Genomic DNA, 27,693 nt, shown 5'->3' with positions numbered 1-27,693 from the left:
TTGAGACAAAAACTGTTTCAGACAAATGCCACCATCTGTCTTAGGAGATTTGCTTGTTAGCAGTTTTGATGACACGAGTTATTTAAGTCTGACTCTGGATTCAAGGTGCTGTCAGTATAAGGCTTAAAACTCCCATCTGTTAATGAGTGGAGTAGATTTTGCATCTGAAGACTGTTGTGGCCTACTACTCCTCAAAATAGCAAGGTTTAAGAAACGGTAAGATATTATTTTTTTTAATTTCATGTCAACCTAAATATGATAAATGTCAAATTAGAAAATTTTCCCTGGAATATGACACATTCTTCCGTGATAATTTGTCAAAAAGATTTCTCGTTACATATTCTTTTTCTGGCAACTGGGCGTCAATGTCCAGATGTTGCCTGTTCATGATGTTTTGACCACCTTAAATTTCCTTCCTAAATTCCCTTGCCATAAAACTTGCTTTTTAATTGGTCTACAGTGCAAAAGTTAAAAATCTGCGTGGGTTAGATCCTGGAGTATTGAGAAAGTGGCATGAGGCTTGTTAACAGAGTTCCTGTTGTTTTGTGAGTGAGCCATTACGTGGCCCAACTCGTGCCCTCTCAGGCTGTCCCAACTCCACGGCAAACACCATCACGATGATATCATAGGAAGTGGCTGGCAGTTACCGCCAAACATTCGAAAATGCCATTATTTCAAATAGTTGGAAGCTCCGAAAGGGTAGGTATGGACTCAGTTTTGGGATAGATAGAGGTTGCATGTTCAGATGCATTGTATTTCATGCTATGCTTGTTGTAGGAGATGGATTGTCATAGGTCATGGCCCGGCTGAGGTGAGATTATTGTATCAGCCAGTAGGTCATTAACACACTATTAAGATGAAGAGCTTGTGGGGTCCATGCCTAAGTAGGTCTGTGTTTATTCAGCTTAACAGGGTACAGAGGTATGCAGGTCCTTGGGTATTGCTGCTATGGTATTTTAATCTAATGACACCTAAATTATATTATATTTTAGAAATGTAACAAGGATTATTTTTTAAATTTTCAAAAATTGAGTTTGTATACAAATGTTTGACTGTCTTCATACACATCTACATAGGAATGACGAGGCGACTAACGGAATCAGGTGGTCAGGCTCACTGATTTAGTTGATGCATGACATTGCATCCCAATTGCTTGGATCAATTCTCATGACATCACTGGATTACACAAACAAGCAAAAGGAATGATGAGAATGCAGGGCCCTTCACTGTCTTAATTTCAAACACTTTTTAAGTTTGTGAGTCAATGATTCAAACAGGGTTCAAACCCGTGAGAATACATTTATATGGTTCACTGTCACCAACTTGAGCTTGTTCTACTTTGACCATCCTGGGGTGCTTCTGGGCTACCTATGGGGGTCGTAAGAGGCAACCAAAAGGGATCGGGTGGTCAAGTTCGGTGAGTTGGTTGATTGCGTGTCATCGTACCCGGAAGCTGTGGATCGTTGCTCACAATATCAATCAGTGGATTGTCGAGTACAGACTTTATTATTTACAGGCCTAGTCATATAGCTGGAATATTACAACAAATAAAACAAAGTTTGTACATTGTAGCCAACTAAGTAGAAGAATTAGGACAAATCTCCATCACACGTTTGTATTGGATATGGAATACATGGACCAGTGTCATTATGAGTGCTTCCTTAGGGTTTGGCCCTATAATATTTGAATGTGGAGACCCCCTAAAGTCAACACCGGGTCTATGACAAGGGCCCAGTGACTTGCTGAATTTCAGCACTGTGTACACACTATTTGATATATGGATCCGTAAATATGGACTGAAATATGAAAGATGTTATTGTAAAAAGAATTTTCCTCCATATTTTGTTTTGTTATTGGCAGAGAAAATAATTATTAGTAGATGCATGGATATTTGGTAAATTGTGTTTTGAAAAGTTTTGTTTTTTATTGGACAACCTCATGAAGGTACAAGATTACAGAGAGGAGTTGACGTATGTTTTGTGTTGGTGACATGGTTAGGGCCAGTCATCAAGACTGATAGGCCCTCATGATGGATATGTATGAGCAACTGCAGTGTAACAGCATTAAGGGCTGGGTAAAGAAGTTCCTACGTGACACCAGTTATCCATTCCCCAATCTCTCCCCCACAACACACATAATTGTTTTGCCTGTGATGTCACTCTTTATTTACTTACTGTCTTAATAACATTTCATTGATTATATTGAATAAGTCAACAAGGAGTCGACGGGGCCTAACTGTAAATGTGTATCCTGTGAGATGTGAGGGTTTGTCAGCCATCAGTCTCCCACATTCCCGGTCAAGGTCACTCTCAGTGGATTAGCTTAATCCATTTGTTGTGTCAATATCCCGCATACTGTGTATCTTTGTTGGCTTGGAACTGGAGTAATAGCCTCACTGATGTCATCTTGTTGTTAGTGTTGGTCAGTGCTTTCTGTCCTGACCATTGTGGTGAATCAGGTGATCGGGATAGATTGATACTTTGCCATTCCATGTAAGTACGATAAAGCAAACATTTTGGGATCATTAGTCGATGAATGTTTACATGTCAGACTAATTACGCTGTATCACTTGTGTTTTATTGATGAAACTATAGCTAGCGTAAACGCTCACTCACCACCATTCACATTGTTTTTCGGCGACCATGCTTGTCGTAAGAGGTGACTAATGAGATCGGATGGTCAGGTTCACTGACTTGGTTGATGCATGTGATTGTATCCCAATTGCGTTGATCGATGCTCATGATGTAAATCACTGGATTGTCTGGTCCAGACTCGATAACTTACAGACCGCCATCATATAGCTGGAATATTGCTGAGTGCGACATTAAACCACAAACACAAAACAAATTACAAGTGGGAATGCAAAATTGAAAAATTTATAAATTAAATATAAATTAAATTGGGTCATTTGGGTAGCCAAGTGGTTAAGCATTTGCTTGTCACATAATATGCCCAGGTTCCGTTCCAAGTAGAATGTGTGAAGTCCATCCATGGTGCCCCCCAAATAATATAGCTGAAATATTTTGTAAGTGACTTCAAACCTACTCAAACACAAGACATATGTTTGTTTTCAGTTCAGAACCAAATCTACAACTAAGAAGTTGAGAGATTTTATCATTTAGGTCAATGATATTGTTTTACCAAATTTTCCGTGACATGTTGTGATGGTTTGCAAGCAGGTTTAAAACGCAGTTTATTGATATCCTGTAGTTTTGACCGTCTACGTGGCAGTGCATGTAGATCCTGCCCGTGTCCCTCCTGCTGGTGCTGTGGAGATAACATCGAGATACAAACTCAAGTGACATGACCATGACGCAAGTGTTATGCACAGGTTCCACTTCAGTTATCTGAGCTCACTCTGCAGCCAGCCGGCTGGTAGAGAGAGGTGGCAAGGGGGAGATATTCTTGAGATCATTGTTCTCCTTTAACTCCACTTTTCTGATTTCTTACTTCAAATTAACCTCACATGAAGGTTATGAAATGGGTTTGAGTAGGTTTTTCTGGAGGTTGATGTTGGGAAGTTCAAGACTGTGATTAGTGATATTCAAGTTATTCCAGTATTTCTAAGTGGTGTGTCCATAATTGATTGTACTTGAGGAAATGGTGAATATCACTTTTGTATGTGTTGAACCCCTTTCTGAAACCATGTAAAGGCGACTATGCTTGTCGTAAAAGGCGACTAAGGGGATCGGGTGGTCAGGCTAGCTGACTTGGTTGATGCATGTGACTGCGGGGTTAAACAACAAACAAACAAACAAACTATAACTCATGATGCAAGATAGTTCATAGTCCTGCACCATGACTGTGGAATATATTTATTTTATGAAAGAAAAAAACAAACAATCTAGATACATGTCTGTATACAAAAGCAAGTCTAGCCAGCTCTATTCCACATATACAATCAGCATCTGGAAAATTGTTTGTTTAAATTTTAGAGGAGAGAAGTATTGTGTAATAAAAGATTTCATAAACTTTATGTTAGTCGGGGTATTTCATGGTTCTGAAAGTTAAGTCATATGAAAATGAAAATAATCAATTCACTTTCTATTCATGAAATTGTATGTAAATTATGTCCTTATCTCACATGACAGAATATTTATTTGTTTTGTGATTATGATAAATGAGTATGTCAAAATTATGAGAGTTTGATCATGATCAGGGCAGTTTTTTGTAGGCACTTTATGGCCAGACATTTTGTCACTTGTCAACTGCTGCTATTAATACAATGTCAAGATGACCTCCAACTGAATTGTTTCAGAAATAGTTTCACAAGAGTGTCACTTTATCTCAAGTTGACCCATGTCAGTGTTAAGACTGCTGTGAGAGGAAGTTGGCTGGAAGTAGGCATTGTATAACAAGCTTGTCGGGGGGAACAATGGTGGAGTTACCATGTTGTCATGTATAGGACCTGATAGATATTCCCCGTGGGGTGTCAAGGATCCAATTGGTCACAAGCAACCAGTGCTGGTTGATTGTTTGTTGTTTGTTGTTTAACGCCACACTCAGTGATATTCCAGCCATATGACGGTGGTCTGTAAATAATCAAGTCTGGACCAGACAATCCAGTGATTGATATCATGAGCATCGATCCATGCAATTGGGTTGGTTGGTTGGTTGTTTTGCACCGCACACAGTGATATTCCAGCTATATAACGGCGGTCTGTAAATAATCAAGTCTGGACCAGACAATCCAGTGATTGATATCATGATCATCGATCCATGCAATTGGGTTGGTTGGTTGGTTTGTTGTTTTGCGCCGCTTTCTGCACTATTCCAGATATATGACGGCGGTCTGTAAATAATCAAGTCCAGACCAAACAATCCAGTGATTGATATCATGAGCATCGATCCATACAATTGGGATAATGACATTATTCAACCAAGCCAGCGAGCCTGACCACCCGATCCCGTTAGTCGCCTCTTGCGACCAGCATAGTTGCCTCTTGTGACCAGCATAGTTGCCTCTTGCGACAAGCATAGTTGCCTCTTACTCAAGCATGGGGTGCTGAAGACCTATTCTACACCGGATCTTCACGGGTCCAGTGCTGGTTGTAAGAAGATATTAGATTGATTGGGTGGTCAGGTCCTATGACGTGGGTGATTGCTGGTCATAATGCCTTGACGACGTGGATCAATCTTCCTGATATCAATCGCCAGATAATGGAATAATGCTGAGTGTGGCATTAAACGGCAAACAAACAAACAAATCTTACATTGTCAATGTGAAACTAAGACTAGCAGATGTAAATGCAGGATCATGTGAATATGGCTGAAAAAAGGTTAAGTTTATTTCCGCCTGTGTTTTTTGTTTTCCACGTTAATGTTGTTTTTTCACTGAGAAACTGATATTTCATTTGAATATGTTTTAAATGAAAGCTGACTGTGGAAAGTATGTTAAATTTTATATTTCATTTTTGCTGGCATTAAGCAACAAACAAACAGACATGTCATTATTTAACCGAAAAAGTGATCCACTCACTCACTCACTCACTCACTCACTTGATAAAGTTGCATGTTGTTTTTTCACTGAGAAACTGATATTTCATTTGAATATGTTTTAAATGAAAGCTATCTGTGGAAAGTATGTTAAATTTTATATTTCATTTTTGCTGGCATTAAGCAACAAACAAACAGACATGTCATTATTTAACCGAAAAAGTGATCCACTCACTCACTCACTCACTTGATAAAGTTGCAAATAATGAGCATTTGGTTCCATGATCACATAGGTGATAAGCATACTGACTGCTTGTACGAAGTCACACTTAAATACAATCACTATCAAGTGTTCAACTGGTTCATGGTGTTTCAAGTAGGAAACGATTAAGACAGGCATGTGGCCATTCACCAGGCTGGTACGCTGGGGACCAGTGTATCTGTGATGGTGAGATACGGGATACTATGGAGTTTAGCTGTGCTAATTGGTCTGAACTTGAAGTCAATGTTGATAGAAACGGGAATACTGTATTTGATGTAATAAATGCCAAGTTTGATGTGGAATTAGTGAAATATTCAAGTGCTTTGATAACTCAAGCCTGTGGCCATTTACAAAATGATTATTATGAAAGTATCTCCAGGGATAGTGGAATGTTTTAGTTATTTTGGATTTTTTTAGGGGAGGGGGGGGGGGGGGGGGTTGGGGGGGTGGAGAGAAGAGAGGGAGGGGGCAGTTGGTTTTACAAACAGGGTTAGCATTGTTGGGCTAGCAAGTGTTGATGGTTGAAATATGAATGAAAAAGATAAAGAATTGTTTAATAAGCAGTCTCATAGAATAATGTTGGTCATGTTTGGTGTATCATCAAATTAGTTAACAGACTCAATAGGAAGCAAAAAGACATTTTCACGTTTGACAAATATTGTTGTTTGGGGATTTACAAGAAACCCCTCCTCACTTCTCACGATAATTTCATTTCTAGGAATATGAATATTTGAGAGTGATAAAGATAATGTCTCATCTGCTCACCTGTATCACACAGCATGATATGATGTTTATCATCCGACAGATGCATAGCCTTGATGGGTGCAAAGTGACTTTGGCAGATGCTCTTTCAGAAAACATCACTCAATTTATGAAAATGATTTAGAGTGGTGTAATTTTCAGTACTTCTTAGGTCAAAATTAAAGTGTCTTGAAGTATCAGTGCCTCGAAGATGATATTTTAATGTCAATCTCGGATAACAGTAAATATGTGCCAAGGGAGGTAACTCTGTGAGGCTAGCTGTTGCTTGCCATTTGTGATGTGGAAATCTGTATTGATTGTCTGGTGAAAGCTTTTAAATAGTCTAATGCTCATGTGGCATGAGGCTCTCTTGTTCTGTGGGAGAGTGTCTTGCTATGGCGTGGACTGCACTGCACAGTGTTGCACCATTGATCACACACAGTATTTCGGAACATTCCTAATTCAAGGCTTGCTTATGATAGAGTCGGAATTGTACAAGGGACTCTGCTTTTAGTTGTGATTTTGGATGATGGTTATGGAAAGGTTTTTTGTCTCTTTTATTTTAAATAGCAATAAATATATTGGTTTTTGTTTGCTTTTTTTAAAAATCATGTTTCATTATGATCATTTTTACAAATGATAAAAAAGTAAGTTTAATATGGCCATTGGGCTAAATGTGTTCTACTGCTAAATGTGTTCTAATAATATCAGTCTTTGACATAATTATTTGAGACTGATAAACCAAATTTGACTCTCAGCATCATTTTCAGTAGAATTTAGTGTTATTTTGTAGACTATTATTAAGTGAGTGTACTAGACTGATACAGAATGTTACTAGACTTGGGCTTCGGATTAGTTGCTTAAGCCACAGACTGATATGAGTTTTTACATAATATAATGTTCTTGAAATGTTTAGTGTTTTCACCAGTTAGATGGTGTGAAAGTTCAAATATAGTCTAATGGGTAATAGCATCCTTTGAAGACCCCCATCCCCATCAGGATCTAATTGCTTTTGTTTCCTCTGCTCATAATCCAACAGTTTTACCAGCTCAACAACTGACTGTTCAACAAATTGGTGAGGGAATGTTAAAATTAACACTTGCAAGAGTTTTGTGAAAAAAGCTTGGCCCGAGCTCATAATTAGATTCCTGCTGAAATTAAAAAGGAATGTTTGCTCCTGCAGTTTGGTCTTTATTGGTCAGTGACATCTGTGAGTCATACACGCTCTAAGTGTCCTCACCAGGACGCTTGTCACATGATCATCTACCAACACATGCATGTGTCACTATCCCATCCGTCTGTTAACATCTTGCCCCGGCCATTGTCCCTCGACCCTCTTCGTGTCCAAAATCAATCTCTGGATTTCTTAAGCTGTCCATGATTCTCCTATCTCAAATATCTCTTGAATATCATTAAAACACATTTCTATAAATTTGGAGGACCTGGTCACCAGCATTGTCTCTGGTGATTGTGCAGAAGCAGCAGGTTGGCTTCAGAGTGTCTGTTGCTGTTGCTGCTGTTGCTGCTGCTGCTGTTGCTGCTCATCTTCTGGCACAGCAGAGGTAGGTCCATTCAGACAAAAACTATGCAATTCCATTATGACCTAAAGAGGTATTTGATGGAACTTTCTAAAACATTCTTTTTGTATGATTTTTGTATTGATTACTGGGTTTTTGTTGTTGTTAATCCTCATTTAGGATGTGGAATTAAGAAATTTGGCACTATACTGAAGATTAAATATTTTATTTCTTCATCTGACACTTAGACATGGCTACTGGTCCATTATGATCTTAGACAAGTGAAAATCTTGAAGGATAACTTATTTTACATTGAAACATGTAGCCTGTAAAACCAATTCTTGCTTTGGTGGCAGGATTGTTTGCGAACAGCTGCATAAAACCAAACTCATCTACTACAAAAAGTTACTTTTGTCAGGGAAACTGCCAGTCCAAAATGAGATGTGTCTTTCCCCCTGAATAATTCCATTGTGTTAACTTTCAAACCATTCAAATGACTTTTTTTGCTTCTGTCTCAAAGTGAAAGAAAATGAAGAAAATGAAGGAAAGTTGAGAAAATGTCATTCAAGTCAACCTAACGAAACTTGTCACCCAAGGGCTGATTAGATTTTGTTGTTTTAATTTCTGTGGGACATCTCTCTTGGTAGTTGATGGCAGTGACAAATGACTGACTTGCCCTGATGAGTCACCTGTGTCCAAGGCCTCCAGTGGCCACATCTGACACTTGTAGATGCATCTGTAGCATGCTCAATCATCTACAGGTCACTGCTTGTAGCTCACCTTATCACGGCGGCTGTCAGTATCTTTGGCCTGAAGCCGAGTAAAGAAATATTTATGTCTGTAAACTAACAAATTCATCTTAGCATGTGAACATTAATATCTATTGAAACCATGCCCCAAAAACATCTTGGATAGTTGACTAGATCGTTAGCTTCGGTGGCCCAGTGGGCTAAGGTGCCACAGTGTGGATCCGTGGTAATGGGTTCAAGTCCCGTGTTTGCAACGATCATGTTCCTTGGTCAGCACAATATGGGTGTTTGTGGTTTTACCAGTAGTGTTTGTCCTTTGCCTGCCTCAGCAACCTTTGATTCAGTTGAAGCGAAATGAAACTTGATGTCACTTAAATACTCTTTGTGATTGTGTATCTTTGACAGCTCACGGATTGTTTTGTTCTTTCATGACAGTTTGGAACGATTATTTAACGCTTAAATTTGACAAACGTCCGCCCGGAGAGCGGAAGGTTCAGGGTTCGATCCCCGACCGCATCATACCAAAAGACGTTAAAAGATGGTACTTGTTGTTACCCTGTCTGGCGCTCGGCATTAAGGGGCTAAAACAAGGACTGGTCGGCTCGGAGTCAGTATACTGTGTCTGAGTGGGGTATTCATGTTAAACTGCGGCATGGTATCTCAGTGAGCTAGCGCTATAAATCGGCATCAGTCTGGACTAGTACAAGCAGCCACACAAACACACACACGTACATGCACGTCGCTATATAAGTACAATAATCTTGGACGCGACGTTAAACCCCATTTCACCTCACCTCACTTTAAATTTGACAGGGGCGGTCGGGTAGCCTAGTGGTTAAAGCGTTCGCTCGTCACGCCGAAGACCCGGGTTCGATTCCCGACATGGGTACAATGTGTGAAGCCCATTTCTGGTGTCCCCCGCCGTGATATTGCTGGAATATTGCTAAAAGCGGCGTAAAACCATACTCACTCACTTAAATTTGACAAGACAAGCTTTTTCCTAGATCTTTCTCTTAGATATTTCGAAAATAGAATATTTCGGTGTTCATGCAGAAGCAGCCCCTATGATGAAACACCCATCACAAAATCATGTTGATTTTGAGACAGCACTTCTGCACTAACCTGACTGATAACGTACTCAAGGTGTGTGAAAACAGGGAGGAAACTTATACTTGAGTGTTATCTCATTCTATATAAAGCCAGGGGGTTTATCAGAATCCAACAAGTACATGCAAGAAGGTAAAGGAGGACCACTTCCACCATATCAGGCACCTATTATGTTTGTAGTGCTGTAGAGAGCAGCTTCAACAAGCTAGTCTCCAAGCTGGAGACGTGGATGTATGCTGAGAGAAGGGAAGTGTATGTTGTGGATGAGGGAGGGAATAAATCAATGGTATACACCAGGACAGTGGGAAACTGGGTGATAAGATAGGTAACGTAGGGATGAAGAAGGTTTACCTACCTTGAGGATGCCTATGTATAATTTGAGGTTAATGCTTTAGGCTAAGGGTCATTTTAAGTCTTTTTGAAAGATGGATGTGATTGTGGGGTATTAATTTCCATATGTTACATAAACTTGCTGAAAATATTTTGTAGTGAATATTGTTTTATGCCACTTTGGCTCTATTCCAGCCTTGTCTGTGCTTAAAATGTTTGAGTGTTTAAGAATGGACTGGCCTTCTTCATCTTTTTCAGTGGATATGGACTGTCCTCATTATGGCTTGGGAGGGGTGGCAGGGTAGGCCCAGTCTCTAAGGCGCCACATTTCACTGTGCAGGGTTGCAGCCTCGGGCATGCCAGAATCCTATTATCATTCATTGTTTTCAAATCCCAGATTTTCCCTGATTATGTTTCTGGGTTTGTCAGCACCATGTGTGCGCTTGTGGGTTTCACCAAAGTAGTAAACATCAGAGACCTGTATCATTTCAGGCTTTCCTCCCACAATATGCAGACACACTGTAAAACACTCACTCTTCTGAGGGCCCCTAGGCAGCTTGGGTTGTATACTCCCTAGGGAGTTGAGAATGATAACTGGAATGTGAATGGATCAACTGGTCGGGGAACAAATACAACCACATTTGAGCAGATACTTGGATACCTGAGGTATAATAATAATCATTATTAATAATAATCATCATAATACTAATAGTTAAGGTAATGGACTCAGTCTTGGACAAAGTTAAGTTCACAGACTGCAGGGGGTGGTCGGGTAGCCTAGTGGTTAAAGCGTTCGCTCATCACGCCGAAGACCCAGGTTCGATTCCCGACATGGGTACAATGTGTGAAGCCCATTTCTGGTGTCACCCGCTATGATATTGCTGGAATACTGCTAAACGCGGTGTAAAACCACACTCGCTCACTCACAGACTGCAGACATATCACAGCAAACAGCATTAGGGTGTTGATGTGAAGAAGAGATTTTCAAAATGGCAAGCACATTTACTTTTTTCACTTGCAACTACATCTCCAATGATAAGTCCTTGTTTCAGGTTAAGTATTATCAGTGTTTAAAGTGAAGGGGAGTCCTGGGGTTCTCAAGGTTTGCGCCTCTCTATTTAACTTTCACCCTCCCATTAACTTTCGTGATTATTTTAAAACAATGATTAGATTTGAAATTTATTACTGTCCACTTATTGATCTGGATCCCGTTCCACAAAGCAATCTTCTCACTAAGTTAACTCCCTTACTTTAACAGGGGCACGGGGCACAGGTGGCCCAGTCGTCTAAGGCGCTGCGATTCACTGTGCAGAGTTGTGTCCCTTGATTGTGGGTTCGAATCCCGGTTCGCCCCAATTATGTTTCTAGGTTTGTGCTCGTGGGTTTCACCGAAGTGATAAAAGTCTTGAGACCTGCATCACTTCGGGCTTTCCTCCCACATTAAGCTGACTGTTGAACAATCCCAATTACAATCTGATTGTTCAATGTACACAAGACTTATATATTTGTGTATAATACACACTCGTGTGTTATATGCACCCTTAATTATGGGCAATGAAATTCTGGAAAAATATATCTATCGTGTATAATACGTTTATAACATTTCAGGCTGTCAGCATAAACCACGAAATTTATCTTTCAACTCTGTTTTTTCCACCAAAATAATATTCTAATAAGAGCCCCCTATTCCTAATTTTGAGACCGCCCTGGGCGCTTATTACGGTATTTCTGTCTCTAAATGCACATGATATGTCATATATGGCATTACTGTAGAGGAATCGTGCACCTACACTGGCCAGACTCATCTGTATCGGACATCAAGATCCATCCTTGCATGTTGGTCAGGATTGTGGGGTATATAGGTCAGGTAAACATCTACTCTGGTGGAATCAGACTGGAATCGGTTTCTCTGCTACGTCAGTGGGATCTGTCTAGATAAATATCATCAGGTAATTGCAGAATCAATGGCGAAACTGGTAGGGGGCATCACCATGTTGGCTATCACAACTGATAAGGAGGTAAACGGTGTAAATAAAAGTTGGAAGGGGACCAACTTTCTCCAGAACATTTCTTGGATTGCTGAATCGTGATTTTGTGGATTGAACTTATCCAGTAAAGCTGTAGGCTTGTTTGGATGCCATTAGGTCACACCAGAAGTCTATTTGCCCAGAGTGTGTGGGATAAGGAAGAGATAGGCAGTGTAGTAAATCACATTAATTGCAGTTTTCTTCAACTTGCATCTTTTTCTGGTAATATTCACCAGGCTTTTATTCTTGTAAACATTATTGCCTTCTCACCACTGTGGCCAGTCCTGGAATCATTATCTATAAATCTGGCACTGTAATTTACTGAATTTATGGAATTTATGAGACAATTCTGCCAAGGAAGAAATGTGTAACCACAAAGTTTGAAATACGTAAAAAATGACGATTTCTTTTCTTCTTGGTGCAGTATCTCAAATTTGATGTGCTTCTGACAAATAACGTTTGTAATGTGTTGAGTTTTTATGATGAATATTCACTGATGCTTGCGATGTTCCGAGGGACTTGGTTGAGAGATTTGTTTCTCTGCACATGTTAAGATTACGAGGGCTTCTTTGCCATTTTGGCGGAATATTTCTCACATCCTTCCTACAAAACCCATCAATACGCTCGCCAGTCTGGAGATTTACGTTAAGTCAAGCTGAAAAAACAATTAAAGGCACGTGTCAGACATCATGCAAGAGATGGGGTTTTGCTCAACTTTCATGCACACTTTGTTAGTTCAAGGACATTGTAAATAAAGACGATCTCAAACTGGCTTGATTTATCTCCCTTTGAATAAATGGAGGATGTGTTTGTTGTCTCCTGAAAACATGTTCTATTCATGAGAATATATTAAAAGTCAATTTTTGAGTTTAGTCATACAAAGAGTATACACAGAGGTGGTCTTATCAACCATGTTTGTTTTCTTTAAACGTTATGCAGTTGAAAGACTTGAAATAATGGCGGGTTTTACAAATTCATCTCAAGAAGATCTTTTCAGGTGAAATGTTTTCAACTTTGATCTTTTGCTCCTGTAGAAGGCCGGCATTTATTGACGATGAAAGGTCTCGGATGTAAAAATCAGATGGCTTTATCAATAGCTCTAAATTAGACAGTGCCATTTACAGATAAGCCTTGGATAAGTAAATAGCCATTACTTCGTAATTATTTTTACCATGTTGAGTATATTTGAAGAAGATGCTGTGAAAGACATTTGGCTTGTTGCCTTCTCAGAACAACAGATGAATAAATATTATTGTGAGACTTTTGTTTTTCTAGTATTGAGATATGGCTCCATTACTTCCTTGTGGTGGCCATATGTTTTCATTAATGTGGCCAAATGGGTCATTTAGTTTGAAAAAGTCTTTTTTGATTTCAAGGTTAGATTGCAAGGAAGGATGTGTGATGCTTCACGTTTCAAAAATCAAAGAAGTTGACTCTTTTCAATCATGTTACATTTTGTCCTATATTAACCAAAAAATAGTTTGGATCCTGAATATTTTTTGGGATCAGTTTATGTACAAGTGTGTTCATTTTTCACAACAGAAAAAATAACTGAAAAATATTCTTGGACCCAAACTGTTTTTGTTCTGTATGTAATATTTTGTGATATATGTTGTTTGATTTATATTTTGATTTCATGTTCTGTGAAAATCCATTTACTGACAATTTAGGTTGTGATGTTAACGTTCAAGATTCTAATGCAAACCGACATTTACCAATGGAATGTCATTAACTTGTTCCTACGACAATTCGGAAGTCCTACATTGAACTAAGGATCTGTATTGAAAGAATGTGTATTCTCAACCAGGCGTCATGATTATTTTGGTGAAAGAAGTAATTTTTAGTACAGACTTTTTTACTAAGTGATATTTACTTAATGCACTGACATTAAACCTGATGCATTAACTAAATTACCCATGCTCTTTCGCGTCTAAATAGACTTGATTGCTGTCAAGGAAAAAAATTCTATTCAAACAAAACAGAGGAAATTAAAACATTTTGAGATTAGCTCACTGCTAACAGCTGTGTGTTTAGGATGTTGGCGATCATTGGACGGCTTCCCATAAGGATTCTATCCGGGGGAATCTGAGATTAAACTAATTCAAGATTATGGTAGCGTTCGATAAACTCTAGCCAGAGCAACAGGATTCGTCTGAAATGTCCCAATTCCAACACCAGCGAAGTTAATAATTTTTATAGAAATTGGTAATTGCCATTATTCCATTAATGAGATGAATCATACTCGGAAAAATGTGAGAAATAATTTGTTTGATGAATTCTTTAGGGGAAAATGGAAAATGACAGGCTTTGGAACAGTTATGACATGGTATAGGGTTTTGTCGAGACCATGCTGCCTGTCGTAGCTATTTGAGTAGGATAATGACAGTAGTCTCGGGATGTTGGTCTACAGCTTAGCAGCGTCCTTTAAACTTGTCAAGAATGTACAAGAGGACTCAGCCTCAGACCAATCAGCCAGTTTTGCCCATCAGCAGCGAAACACCTGGATCCTTCAACAGAGGGTGACGGTCGCGGTACACACCATCTGACCCCCAGCTTACACTGCTACCTGCCGCTCGCCTCCACCAGGGAGGAGAAGTTTGCTTAAGTAAAATGTAATCTTTCAGTTAAATTTGGACAAGCTTGGATACCTGCCTGCACTTCCCACAGTGATTTGCCAAACCATGAAGCCTTCATCTGCAGTATGACATGCTTTTGATAAGGCGCTGTAGATATCTGCATTATGGATGTATGGAGATAGTGATGTACCATGTAACCTGAAGAAGCTGCTGTTGCTGCTGCTGCTGCTGCTGCTGGCTGCATAGTACATGCTTCCCATAGGATATTGGAGGTAGTTCTGTTTTCCTGTTGAGGAAATCAAGGGGAGAGCCCGGTCTCAGCCACCGTTTCGCGCCTGCATCAGTCTCATTCGACAGTAGCACGGGGAGGGAAACACTTCCCTCTTCAGGCCAGGAGTAGGATAACCCGCAACAAGTGCCCAGTTGCAGGTTGGCAAACTTTTTCATTTTTTGTTAGTTAAATGAGTATTATCTACAATATTACTTTAGGTCAAGTGATTTTATTATTTATATTTGTCAAGTTTTATGGAAAAAGGTTTTTAGCTTGGTTTACACTCCAGTATAATTATCATAAGTTTCTTATGTTTTAGAATCCATTTTGTGTTTCGGTTTTGATAGTTTTTAAATGTATAGAAATTTATCTGTTTCTCCCCCTAGATCTTTAAATGAAGGTCCCTTGTATTTTTGTAAGTTTTTACTTCAAAATTTCCTTTGCTAAAGGCTTGATATCAAATGTCATTTTTTTCTGAAAATATCATCAAATGTTATAGCCCAGTGAAGCTGATTCTGGGATAAAAACGTCTTAAATGGAAGCAGCCCCCCCATACTGTGACTAAAATACAATATTGTTTTTGCGCTGTGATCTTGCTAAGCTGATGTATTTCTTTCCCCACTTACTCCCCATGTATCTAATTAGCAAGTAGATAGTAAGTAGATTTTTGTGGTTTATTGTATACAGCATGTTCCAAGGCGATCATGTTTTCTGTCTGTGGCAAGTGCTTCAATAATTACATCACGACTCAGTGGGTGGTTAGTTAATCAGTGATACATTAATGTCGTTAGGAAAGACACTTTTTGTCTGTCACTGCTGCATGGGCATGATTATGCAAGAAATGTGGAAAGAAAAAAGTAAACACGACAACAGACCGTCATTCATTCATCAGTGTGTACCACTCAGATTTGAATTTGCGTCTAACATCTTAAGCATCCAGTCATGGCATTCATAAGGTTATGTCAACATACAGGGGAAGAAATCTAGTGCTTTTCATTATTCATCCCTGTTTTCAATTAAGTTCATTTATTGTTAAGATTTTGCAAAATTATTTGTCTACCGGTATGTATTATTTTTTTCAAGAAATTTTATTCCAACATTTAACCGCTATTTAGAGTGTCAAATATGACCTTCAAGGTTAAACCAACACTGAATATCAAATGTGTTTATTTTTTCCCATTCAAAGTTTTTATCCTCGATGTATGTGGTAATTTGTTTCGTGTTAAGTGTTTCAAATCTTGTAGGGCACGAGTCACCCAGTTGTCTAAGGTGCATCATTCACTGTGCAGAGATGGAAACCTAGAATTATGTGTTCGAATCCTGGTTAGCCCCGATTATGTTTCTAGGTTTGTCAGCACCATACCTGTGCGCATGGATTTCACCGAAGTGGTAAACGTCTGAGGCCTGCATCACTTCGGGCTTTTCCTCCCACATTAAGCTGACATGTCGCGATATAACTGGAATACTGTTCAAAGCATTAATCCCGACTCACTCACTCAAATCAAATAAAATGTGATTAGTGTGACTTAGGTCCATCAAAGCTCTGTTTAATGTCATGTGGGTACAGCCCTGTTTGTCTCGGTTGAGCTAGTTCCAGTACTCTGCTGTCAACTGTTAAACTTTAACGATGTCCTACTGCAGTCAGGTTAAAAGAATGGGCGTGTTTTCAAATAGAAACTAGTGCAGAGTATATCAGACTACCTGGGCTTCGTTGAATTAGTGGGTATATCTGTGTCAAGATTCTCTTGTCCTCTTGGGTTTGATGAAGGAGTGGTGCTTGTTTCTTGAACAAACATTCTTCAATGAGTGTGACTGAATTGTAGGAACAGATAGTGTTACATACAAAATCTTTTTAGTTTTGGTAAGGAGAGAGAAGAATGTTGACTTAATTAGAAATACCTGGAAATATATTCAGACAAATTTCCACCTGCATCATCGATGGAGAAGAATTGTTGATTTTACCCCATGCGTCTCTTTGACTGAAGTAAGTAGTGCAAATTTGTCTGTATTATGTTGAAAGTCGTGCTAAAGCTTTGATAGGGATGATTTTAACGTTAAACCCAACTTTCTCCATTGCTAATACATTAAGAGTTTTCTGTTAACAACTGATTTGAAATTAAGGTTGTCCTGGCACACTTGAGTACTTCTTCTGTGGTGTTTGAGTCTAAGTTCTTTAACTTTATACTTACATGGACCCTCTGGCTTTCCTGTTTATTTTGTGCTTGCCGTAAAAGGTGACTGTGCTTGTCGTAAGAAGCGACTAACGGGATCGGGTGGTCAGGCTCGCTGACTTGGTTGATGCATGTCATCGTATCCCAATTGCATAGATCGATACTCATGACATCAATCATTGGATTATGTGGTCCAGACTCGATTATTTACAGACCGCCATCATATAGCTGGAATATTGCTGAGTGTGGTGTTAACAACAAACAAACAACATGTTTATTTACGAAGACTGCTCACTATTTTTTTCGTAAAAGGCGACTAACAGGATCGGATGGTCAGGCTTACTGACTTTGTTGATGTATGTCATCGTGTCCCAATTGCATAGAATTATGTTCATGATGTCAATCACTGGATTGTCTGATCCAGATTTGATTAATCACAGCCATCAGCTGAAATATTGCTGAGGGCAGTGTTAAACAACAACAAAAACAAAATTAAAATTGACTTGAGGTCATATACCTAACTCATATACCAATTCTAATGCTGTAACTCCAAGGGATTTGTATTACATTGACAGCCAACTGCAATAAAGCTGATTATAAGCAGCACAAAGCCTTCATCACTCTTGCTTCATCAACATGTTATCAGCATATACTTTCCTATAAGGAACATCGGTGTTATCTGTGCAAGGATGCATGTTGTTCAGTTCAGTCAGACTCATTAGTCGTTTGTAACCGGATCGCCGTGTCACGATACTGACAGTTTATATATTTCCTTGCATATCCTTTTTGATTTCTTTGTCCTTGAGGAAACTGTTTCCTTCATTAAGCCCTAGAAAAGCTGCTATATTGTGTAGTCTGTGTAAGCTGGTAAGTTAACTACATAATCCTCAGTAATGATCTTATGTTTACAAGGTGTGTTGTGGACTGACACAGTGATTTATTACTCACCTACCCAGGGGCTTCTGGCTAGTGACCCCAACTTTCAGAGATATTAGCTGGGACTATCAACTCACCGGCTTTGAGAGTACTTTCGTGTTTCTGAACAACTCAAGTTGGTGGTTTGTTTAAGATTTATATAGCCGTCTTGGACACAGGATTGAGTGACTTTGCAGACAGTTCTTTAGAAGAGACTTGGATTTGGGCTGATGCTTACAAAGTTGACACAGCCATTTGGTGATTGGAAGAAAATGATCTATGGTGGAATATTGTACCTGTCTGCAGTGTGTTGACTGGAGTTAGTGTTCTGCAATGGCGTGTTTACCTATTCTGATACAGCTGTGCTGCAAGAGACAAGTTCTATGGTGAGTTGTAGATCCCTGACTGGAACTTTGGCCAAAACGTTCAAGCCCAAACGTGGCTTGAAGCATCATTGTGGAGAGGTTTTAGTTTTGTGATATGGGCTATTTGTGGCTGAGCTTACTTGCCCATGCTGAAGTTTAGCGAAGGGAAGACACAGGCTTTGGACTAGTGGAATATGTAGCAGATATCTTCCAGAATTTAAGAATTAATTTTATGGGATTTTTGTATGTTTGTTTGTGTGAGAGTGAGTGAAGGAGGGGGATGGGTAAATAGTTGTCTCAGTCACTCACTCACTCGCTCGCTCACTCACTCACTCACTCACTCACTCACTCACTCACTCACTCAGGGTGGATGGATGAATGATCAGTCAGTCAGGGGGGATGGACGAATGGTCGGTCAGTCAGTCAGTCAGGATTTGAAGTTAATCATCATAATATCATACCATTTACTATTGTTTGTATTCAGATATTATCATAAATAATACAAACATTATTCGATGTTGAGCTTTAAGCATAAGTGATTCTTCCGAAGAATGTTATACATTTTTGCACTGGTTAACTTTGAAATGAGGCCTGGCACTGAGGCTATTGTCATGGTATAAGCGAACTTGGATAATTACATTACTGAATGTCGGGAAGTCAGCCGAAGGCTTGATGTGTCAGTGTTCAGATAACCCCAGGTTTTCAGGAAATTCTTAGGGAAAGTCACTTTCATTTCCTTCTCTGAATCCAGCAAGAAGAAATCCTGTAAGTTGCTCGTGATATTTTTCTAGGCGGTGGGATCCCATGTAGGGTAAGCAAAAAGAAATGGATTGACTCGACAGTTTGCTCTTGCATTTTACAATTTATCTGCTGGAGAAAATGTTTTTGAGCACGTAATGATGAATTATGGGCAACTATTCAATATGGGAAATGTTTGCTTGTGGTAGGAGTCGACTAAGTGGATCAAGTAATTTAACTTGGGAGATTGCATGTCATTATACACTGAAGGAATGAAATGTTGCTCATGACATCACTCACTGGTTCGTCTTGTCTAGGATTGTTTTACAGGAACGTTGCTCATGACATCACTCACTGTTTTGTCTTGTCTAGGATTGATTTTACAGGCTTCCGTCATATAGCTGGAACATTGCTGAGTGTAACGTTAAACAGCTAACTAAATTTGAAAAATGTTGACTCGTCACTGCTATTTTCATTCCCTGACTTCGTTGTATTATCCAGCCATGTGTTCCTTCTAGTAGGTATGTAACTCTATGGGTTCTACGTTCTGTGAAAGCTAGCCGAAACACCAGGTGCAAATAGACTCCACTTGATTCCCCACTTTGATGTGGCTGAGACACACAGGCCCAGGTAGGAGTAGTGGTGGCCTCCATGTGATAAGGTGTGGGAGATTCCCAATAAACAAAACGGTTTCACTTTCAACCCAAGCCGTTACCCTTCTTGTATAGCGCTGCACTTGTCTTACCTCCTCTGATCTGCTGAGCAAGTTGGCACTGAAACCCATAAGGTACAGTCAAGCTTGTGTGTCGATATCTTTTTGTGAACATTTTGCTCCTTCAGAGCAACCTAGCATGATATTGTTTACCATCTATTTGTTTCTTACCATTGTGTGAAAGGATATACTCATCCTGCAGCAACAATGGGAGAATATAGCTCCCTTCAGAGTGGCGAGGTCCATCTTTCTTTCCTGTTGGTACCATAGCATGAAAGCACATTTCCACCTGTACACCATTGCAAGCGGACTCCCTGATCCTTCTCCTGGGCTACAGCAGTCTCCCTTGGGCTGCAGCTTTCAGTGTATAAGAGGAACTAATGATGTATTTCGTTGCCACACGCTTTGTTTGAGTATTCTTTTTAGTGCAGGAACTATATCCTACTTTGGAGGTGACAGTTATTTTCTTGATCTACTCCTGCTACTGCCAATACAGTATTCGACGTAATAAGCACCCACAGCGACATTTGCTGATATATTGGCTAGTGAACAATCCCAATTAGCACCCCTTCCGATTGATCAATGTACACAAGACTTATTTATTCGTGTCTAATACACACTCGTGTGTTATATGCACCCTTAATTATGGGCAATTAAATTCTGGAAAAATATATCTGTCGAACATAAACATTTCCGGCTGTCAGCATAACCATAAAAATTTATCTTTCAACTCTGTTTTTTTCCACCATCATAGTATTCTAATAAGAGCCCCCTATTTCTAATTTTGAGAGCGCCCTGGGCGCTTATTACGTCAGATACAGTATGTTAGACTAATGTTTCCATGCCAAGTGTTAGGTGTATACCTTTCCAGTGCAGGCTACGGTTCTCTCCATTCTGAAACTTGTCTTCAATTGATAACGGTACAAGATAAAGCCAGTTGCTGACTTAGGGAAAGTGAAATCTGTGAGTCCTATCTTTTGTGTATTTTGGTAAGGACTGAGACGAAGGTGGGTTGGCCCCTATCTCTCACTTCTGGTTTGTACTTGTGATGGCAATCAGGCTTTTATCTTGATTACCAGTCACGAATCAGAGCCTGGTTTTTCTTCAGGAGAAAGCCAATTTTTTGACATGCTGAAGTGGGATGTCCTGGTATTGTTGAAGCTTAAGAATGCTAAAAATGTGAAGGACTTTTGCGATTTCAACAACAACCAAAATTGTTAATCCCTTGCCAGCCTGATTTTGGTGTTATCCATTGAAGGTTCAGGATAGGGCCAGAAATGTCAGAATTTGAGACCACCTATTCATTGAAAGCCGAGTTTGATCAGGTGAGGCAGAAAGTAGGCCCTATAGAGTTTCTGCAGGTGTATAGATGCTAAGGAATCCTCCCCCCAGACTCTTTCATCTGCCTCCCATGTCACAGTGTACACAGGTCGTTCTGGTGTTACTTGTCTGCCCTGTATCAGCTATCATCTCATTGTCATCCAAGATCATCCCATTGTCAGCAGATTGCTCTGGTGTCTGAATGATAGTGTATACGCTTCATGTTGGTCAACAGAGCGTTTGGAGGGGATGTTTTACGCATCAGTGAGTCAACACACTTGTAACTGTCACGTTTTCTAGGTAGACATTATTGAATACGTATTATTTCTGTGTAAGTTCTTGTGACAGACGATTGGCCTAATCCCCTGGCTCGTGACTGTGGTTTGGGTGGAGACCAGTTATTATCCGGCTGGGTAATGACTTGATACCTGATTAGCTAGTTATGACCAGATGTGTGGTCAATCCAATAATGTGCCATGTGACTCGGTCAGCATCCTTCAAGTAATCAGCTTCTGTCACTCATGTGCTGCTCCATGTGATGTTTAAAGAGGCTCTTGACTCCAGTCGATTGCACTCTTGATTCAGGTCCTTCAGGACAAACTTTACTAACTCAAATTGTATGATGTATATGAATCTGTTCACCCAGTTTCATAGACTAAATGTCTCACAGGGGCACTTATAACCACGTGGGTACTGAGACAGGAAATGGGCATCAGCTCTAAGAGCATAGTCTGCCTTTAAAACTGATGGCAAAGTCTCATTACTAAGATATTACTGCTGATATTGGTCCACCCGTGTGAATTCCGGGTAAACATTTGGTTGCCCAGCAACCTGTGCTTGTCAGAAGAAGTGACTGAGTGGATCGGCTCAGGGACTTGTATGGCATGTCATTGTATCCCACTCATGTGGATCAATGCGCATCAGGTGGATCGGCTCAGGGACTTGTATGGCATGTCATTGTATCCCACTGGGGTAGATCAATGCGCTTCAGGTGGATCGGCTCAGGGACTTGTATGGCATGTCATTGTATCCCACTCGTGTAGATCAATGCGCGTCAGGTGGATCGGCTCAGGGTCTTGTATGGCATGTCATTGTATCCCACTGGTGTAGATCAATGCGCGTCAGGTGGATCGGCTCAGCTGCTTGTATGGCATGTCATTGTATCCCACTGGTGTGGATCAATGCTCATGAGGTCAATGTGAGTCTGGCCTGGACTCACATATTAACAGACCATCATGGTGCTATAATGTTGAGGAGCACCACAATAAAAACACAGATGTTTTTTTTTAATGATGAAGTGAAACAGAAATTGTATTAGACTTGTCAGTCGCATATTATCTTTATGATATGTTTTTGTGAGGATTTGTCTTGCGAAAGCAAATAAATCAGAGTTTGTTTGAAGGAAAGTGGCATTTAAGAGTTGTATGAAAAGAGGGAACAAATCATGTTGCTGCAACTTGTTGTTTGTTGTCAAAGCCTCATTTCAGTTGCCCTGTTTACTGCTTGAAAATATTATCTTCAATCTCAAGCGAAGACCATTAAGGGCTTCTAACTGTAGTCAAACATCACTTTATGTATGCTACGTCATGGCAAAGTTACACTGACAAGAACTCATGTTTGAGTACGAAAAAAGACATAAAATAATTTTTACATCTGACAAAAACAAGTTCAACAATATTTTCTGACATGAGTGCGTAACTTTGTGCACACCTCATTTCATCCTGATACGTGTGTATTTGAAACTGTACCGACGTCAGTCAGGTTGGTAGGTGTTTCCACACCTCCGCTCTCCTCCGACAGTGTTAAGAGTACATTCACTGAGGTAAAACTGGGGCCAACTGTCAAGTCCTTTGACAGACACTTTGAAATGTGGCTCTAGGCTTAAGTGCCATAAAGATTTAGTGGATTTGAAAGAGGTCAACTTGATTATCCTAAATACGTTACTTCAGGTGCCTCTTGAACTGCTAGTACTTCACCACATTATGTATGTGTTTTAATCAGTGTTTTCATTTTACTGTTTTGTAACTCGTGAATTTAGTAATAGCGACTAAACCCTTTCCATAATTGTAAGAAATCTCTGTTAAAAGCAGAGTCTTTCGTACAATTCCTGTTACATTTAATTAAGCATAAAATAAAAATCCATTTGAAAGTGTTCTTTTACCTTTTGTTCTAGTCATGATCTTAAAAAAGTATATAAAATATGTATAGATAGATGTTATAGATGTTGATACACCATACTCGGATTGCGAGTCTTTGAATACTATAAATAACAAATTAGTCCAGTTATACATCTACCTGATCCAGGATAGTTATTCTTGGCGTTACACCTGCCTCGTAGTTAACAGACAATAGGAGCTGCCTGGTAGTTATGTGCAGTGTATCAGAGCTGTCAGAAAGATGGGAAACACTGACAAATTGCTTTACCTATCTGTGCAGGCTGTCATCAGTTGCAGGAAGGATATGAGGCTCCTCTCAGCCTTGACAGCTCTATACAATATTAGTTGAAAATGTAAGGAAGTCTTCGTCCTTTAATGTTCAGCGTATATTCGGTTTCGTCCAGCTCACCAGTTTGTTTTGTCCAGCTCACCAGTTTGTTTTGTCCAGCTCACCAGTTTGTTTTGTCCAGCTCACCAGTTTGTTTTGTCCAGCTCACCAGTTTGTTTTGTCCAGCTTACCATTTTAGTCTTAGAAATTGGCACTAGTCCTATTGTTCTTTACGACTAGTAGAAACTTGCTCTTTTTAAGGATTTTGAAATGTAGGTCAAGTGCCAAGTGATGGTTTAATTTGCCATGGGGCGGTCGGGTAGTCTAGTGGTTAAAGCGTTTGCTCGTCAAGCCGAAGACCCAGGTCCGATTCACGACATGGTTACAATGTGTGAAGCCCATTTCTGGTGTCCCCCGCCGTGATATTGCTGGAATATTGCTAAAAGCTGCGTAAAATCAAACTCACTCACACACTCACTTAATTTGCCATGACTATGATGCAAGTATGACAGAAGTATCAGCTCAGCAATGTTGGAGAAGACCAGATCCAATAGAAAGTCTTCGCCCAGCTTGATGAACAAGCGATCTCCCTCCCTTGTCTGAGAATATTGACAGCTGTCTATTCTACGATCCTATACAGAGCCCTCAATTCCAGTAAGGCTGACATTCAGACGTGTTCTGAATGATAGGGCTGCACCTGTAGTTCCTGTTGTAGCATGCTGGCAGGAATACATATACGAACACCCTGTTGTTCCGCCATTGACATCTAAGCCATGACTGAACAGGGGAGATACCATCAGACGGCCATGTTTTCTACCTGTCTTGTTGTCAGAGAGAATTAGGTTTAGAGGCTTCCATCTCCATGTTTCTTTATCACCGTATTCCTTCTCTTTCATAAAGAAAGACTTCTCAAGCTGCTGATGCATATCTACCTTTTGTATTGACACACGGTTGGCATATCCGAGCCTTGATAGACATGTCTTCTTACTGATGATCCTGAACCAAGAATTACCTTAGACAAATGTGATCATGTCCATTCACTGTGGACAGACCAGATGCTATCTCATCAGCAGGAACGTGTGATCCTTCCTAGGTATGTCACTGTGATTTACGGTTTGAATGTCTATTCTTTAATTGAGAGACAGGTTATGTGCCGTAGTACCTGGCAGTCCTGGCACTGAATCAGGGATTTATAGCTTTTGAAGCTCAGTTTAACCCTTGAACCATCAGGATCTGTACCTTTGTGAAATCTACCTGCTCATTGCATGTTAGTCAGTAACCTTATACACAACTCCCTCAACCACCTCTGTGTCTTACATGGCCCTTCCCCATGGGACAATCCCAGGACAATCCCTACCTGTACCCCTATGCACTGTCCTCACAGGCCCCATATTGTCAGCCACTAATCCCACAAGGCCGATATGCTCATCTAATTACCGGGGCAAGTGCAAAAGTTCATCTTCAGTGCTCCCTACAGAAGGCTGCCTGTCACAAATGGACATAATAGCGGCACAGAGAGCACCTTTTGTGGGGAGGCTGGGGGTTGCGATGTATACCTTATATTCAAAACCCAGACTGTTAAGTAATCAGGTTTTCCTCTTACCTAGAACTCATTTGTGTGAATGGGAGGCTATTAGTGTAGCTAGAATATTGTGTGGAGAATAGGGTACATTCATGAGGAGTCCCTATGGATTTTCTGTTAGTCCTATTTGTTATGACATTTTCTTGTTGATGTATCTATAATTTGTCATGGTAGTATCTTCCAAAACAAACTCTAGGCTGTAGTTTGGATTACTGGTTTGTCAGTTTAGCTGTTTCTGTATGGTGATCAATGTAATTTATTAGCATATTGTACCACAGTCGAACCTGTTGGTCGAGGAAGGGATGATATATGGCTGTCATTACTGTGTTCACTGTCGGTGTGACCTGTGAAGATCCGGATTAGATCCAAGCCATGCTTGTCGTAAGAGGTGGCTTTGCTTGTTGTAAGAGGCGACTAACGGGATCGGGTGGTCAGACTCGCTGACTTGGTTGATGCATGTCATCGTATCCCAATTGCATGGATCGATGCTCATGATGTCAATCACTGGATTGTCTGGTCCATACTTGATTATTTACTGACCACGGTCATATAGATGGAATATTGCTGAGTGCGGCGTTATACAACAAACAAACAAATAAACAAACACTGTCAGTGTGGCCAGTCAAGCTGAGGACCCAGATTTTACTCTCCACATGTTTTAAATGTGTGAAGCCTAATCTTCACGTTCTGTACCTTCATTGTGAAGGAATATTGCTTAAAAGTGGCGTAAAACACACTCACTGCCTTCATTTGAGTTTGAACCCTTCACTCAATCACTCAGCTTTACAAGTGTAGTTTTCTTTAGTTTGCAAATATTGTCTTGAACAAAAGATATCACTCACCTGTGTTTGTAACAGTACTCTGTATTGTGTAAGATTCATTCCACTGGACTAAACAATCTCTCCGCTTCCTCACAGGCTGTTTTCATCATCGTGCACAAGCTGTGTGTAAAATATTGACACTTCCTTCAATGTGTTTGGTCTTTCCTTTTTCTCTCTTGAAAAACTAACTTGATTTCCTGTTTTGCAGACAATGAGACAACTGGGTCAACACCCAAAACGTTAGTAGCCATAAACATCAGCATTAGGACTTGGAACTGACAGAAGAAAGCCTACAAGTTTTATTGTTGGGGTGATTTTGTAAGCTTTATTAGTCACTTGAGCCAATACTGACAAGGTTGAACCATAAATGCAGGATAATATTTCAGCAGCTCTTCAAGTTTGCCAGAAATAACTTGGTTCATTTGTGTTGATATGAAGCAAGGTTTTATTATCTCCGATATGTGAATGGTGTAAGTAAAGGTCGCCAAGGTCAACGTATAATGGCAACCACATGGGGTCTTCTAAAGGCAATGTTATTATATTTTCCTACATACTAATTAAGATCAAAAGTGACTGATCCAAGTTTCTCTTCATCAACGCCATCAGTCGTGCACTTGAAAGTATTGACTATTTTTTTAAGCAACATATGAATGTTAATAGGGTGTGTGATTCATGAGTGTATAACATGGATGATAACGCTGTATGACCCCATGCTGTGGTTACAGTAAAGCTGATTGGTTCCTCATGGTCTGTGACTGGCCTGATGAGAGTGGAAGTGTGGCCGATCTGCCCTGTTGTCTAACTACCAGGTCTTTCCACAGCTGTAAGATCTCCTCTGGGGATATGACCTGAACTTATTACTTGCCCTGAAATCTGATGACACGCCTCACAAAGGTTCACTTGTATGTTTTAGTCAGGTACATTTTCTCACTTGGCTATCTTCCTGATTACGTTGACAACACCAAAGTTTAAGTAAATGTTTGCGTTTGTTAATGTTGCTGCCAGGTGTTAGACTTGAATGTTGTAAGATCTTTGCTTCTGGAGTTTAGTGTTCACGTCTTCTGATGTTTCTTTTTCTTTGATTGCTTCGGATTTGGGTTTCAACATTTTCTTTTGCGATGTTTTGTTTTGTAATGGTGTCAGGATGTGAAAGCTTCCCCTGAAAAGATCCTGCTCCACTGCTGGATCAAATTGTCGAACCAAGCAGAGGTACCTGTACATCTTCATTCCAGCGTTCTGGTTATATGAGTGTTGAAGACATATTGTGTGCTGGGATTGTTCACAATAATTACTGGGTGAATGTTGTTTTATGCCACAGCAGAGTTAGAAATTGGCACTAGTCTTGTAGTCCTTGCCAAACTGCCCAACAGTTAAGGTATTGTATGGACTAGTCAGAATTTGCCATTTTTAAGGGTTTTGCTATGTGTCATTGTAAGGACTAGTGGCCTAGAAACATTAGTTTCTACCGCTGCACAGTTAGCCATATTCCAACAGCAAAGGTTGGGTAGTGTCAGGGTACAATGCAACACAATCAACCAGTCAACACCTTCGAACCCCCCAGTTCTCTCT

At 40.0% G+C, this 27,693-nt stretch overlaps 1 protein-coding gene across 8 annotated transcripts in view; it reads left to right on the top strand.

Moving 5' to 3' along the window:
* LOC139446224 (IQ motif and SEC7 domain-containing protein 1-like) overlaps nt 1-27,693 on the top strand; it is a 189,174-nt gene that overhangs the window by 85,078 nt on the left and 76,403 nt on the right. The window contains exon 1 of one of the 8 annotated variants that reach the window (XM_071227553.1): nt 5-216. The exons of 6 other annotated variants lie outside the window; for them this stretch is intronic. In XM_071227553.1, the coding sequence (XP_071083654.1) occupies nt 143-216 (74 nt within the window). In that variant the 5' untranslated portion in view covers nt 5-142. Of the gene's footprint in view, nt 1-4; nt 217-18,416; nt 18,489-27,693 lie in introns of those variants that run through there. One more of the 8 variants, XM_071227557.1, reaches the window with a different exon arrangement.

This window comes from Haliotis cracherodii, unplaced genomic scaffold (genome assembly GCF_022045235.1).
Source record: "Haliotis cracherodii isolate W230 unplaced genomic scaffold, xgHalCrac1.p SCAF_6, whole genome shotgun sequence".
In the NCBI taxonomy this organism is placed as follows: Eukaryota; Metazoa; Mollusca; class Gastropoda; order Lepetellida; family Haliotidae; genus Haliotis; species Haliotis cracherodii.
The sequence above is the reverse complement of the archived record's forward strand: the minus strand, read 5'-3'. Positions and strand labels throughout refer to the sequence as shown.